Genomic DNA, 1394 nt, shown 5'->3' on the forward strand with positions numbered 1-1394 from the left:
TATACTGTCTTAGATACTGTACTACACATTATACTGTCTTAGATACTATACTACACATTATACTGTCTTAGATACTGTACTACACATTATACTGTCTTATATACTGTACTACACATTATACTGTCTTATATGCTGTACTACACATTATACTGTCTTGTATACTGTACTACACATTATACTGTCTTATATACTGTACTACACATTATACTGTCTTAGATACTGTACTACACATTATACTGTCTTATATGCTGTACTACACATTATACTGTCTTTTCAAGGCAGTGGGCGATGTGTGCGTTCCTTCATGTACTGATAGTTTAACTTGAAAACCTTTCCCCACCTGTTTACTCAGAGACAGTATGGTCCTGACCAAGACGGGTCCGGCAGAGTTCCGGTTCTGCCTGGCCGGCGTGCAGCTCTCTGACAGAGGGTACTACTCGTGCAACATCACAGCCGACAGCAAACAGCAGCCGGAGCAGGAATGGACGCCGGTCGCCTTCTCGGAGTCCAACAAAATCCAGATAGACTTTCAAGTAAACGGTGAGTTTGTGGTTCTTGTTCGTTTTTATTTCCGACCTCAAGTTAGCATCGTGCTGGAGTCACTCGTTCATACTTGTGAACACTTGAACTTCAAAAGGATCTACGACTAGTAGACCTTCTTTGATAAACGGCTATAAAAACGAGACAGTAAAAATACTGTGGGCTCTTTAGTTTTTGAGAGCTGGTGTTTGTGCTGAGTATGAGAGAGCTCCTGCTGCAAAGAGCTCCGCTTTCTATAACAGTCAGAGCAAGCATGGGGATCAGAACATCTGCTCAAATTTATTACAATAGTGACACATAAAAGACTTAAAAACACTTTTTATTGTCATTTTAATCACAATCCATCCGTTACCTGCAGCTTGCCCTAATTTGGGACTCGTGTGTTACTTTGAGAAAGACGCGCCTCAGCTTTATTTAGCCTTTTAAATTTTGCGTTAGCTCCAGAGTTAACATGTATGGCGTTAGCTCCAGAGTTAATAGCATTTGCTTCAAAAGTAATATATTTGGTGTTAACTCTGAGCTGGTGTATACCACATTAGCCACGGCGTTAGCTCCTGAGCTAATAGCGTTAGCTCCAGAGCTAATCTATATATAACATTATCCACAAAGTTAATAGTGTTAGCTCTAGGGCTAATAGTTTAGGCGTTAGCTCCAGCGTTAATAGTGTTAGCTCCAAAGCTAATATATAGTGTTAGCTCCAAAGCTAATATATAGTGTTAGCTCCAGAGATAATAGCGTTAGCTCCAGAGCTAATATATAGTGTTAGCTCCAAAGCCAATATATAGTGTTAGCTCCAGAGCTAATAGCGTTAGCTCCAGAGCTAATATATAGTGTTAGCTCCAGAGCTAATATAT

At 40.0% G+C, this 1394-nt stretch overlaps 1 protein-coding gene across 1 annotated transcript in view; it reads left to right on the plus strand.

The window, feature by feature from the left end:
- ptgfrnb (prostaglandin F2 receptor inhibitor b) overlaps positions 1-1394 on the plus strand; it is a 70204-nt gene that overhangs the window by 39703 nt on the left and 29107 nt on the right. Inside the window, exon 10 of the mRNA XM_037696594.1 lies at positions 353-540. Coding sequence (XP_037552522.1) covers positions 353-540 — 188 coding nt within the window. The remainder of the gene's footprint in view (positions 1-352; positions 541-1394) is intronic.

The sequence above is a fragment of the Nematolebias whitei genome, chromosome 23 (genome assembly GCF_014905685.2).
Source record: "Nematolebias whitei isolate Nwh7 chromosome 23, NemWhi1, whole genome shotgun sequence".
NCBI classification, from domain to species: Eukaryota; Metazoa; Chordata; class Actinopteri; order Cyprinodontiformes; family Rivulidae; genus Nematolebias; species Nematolebias whitei.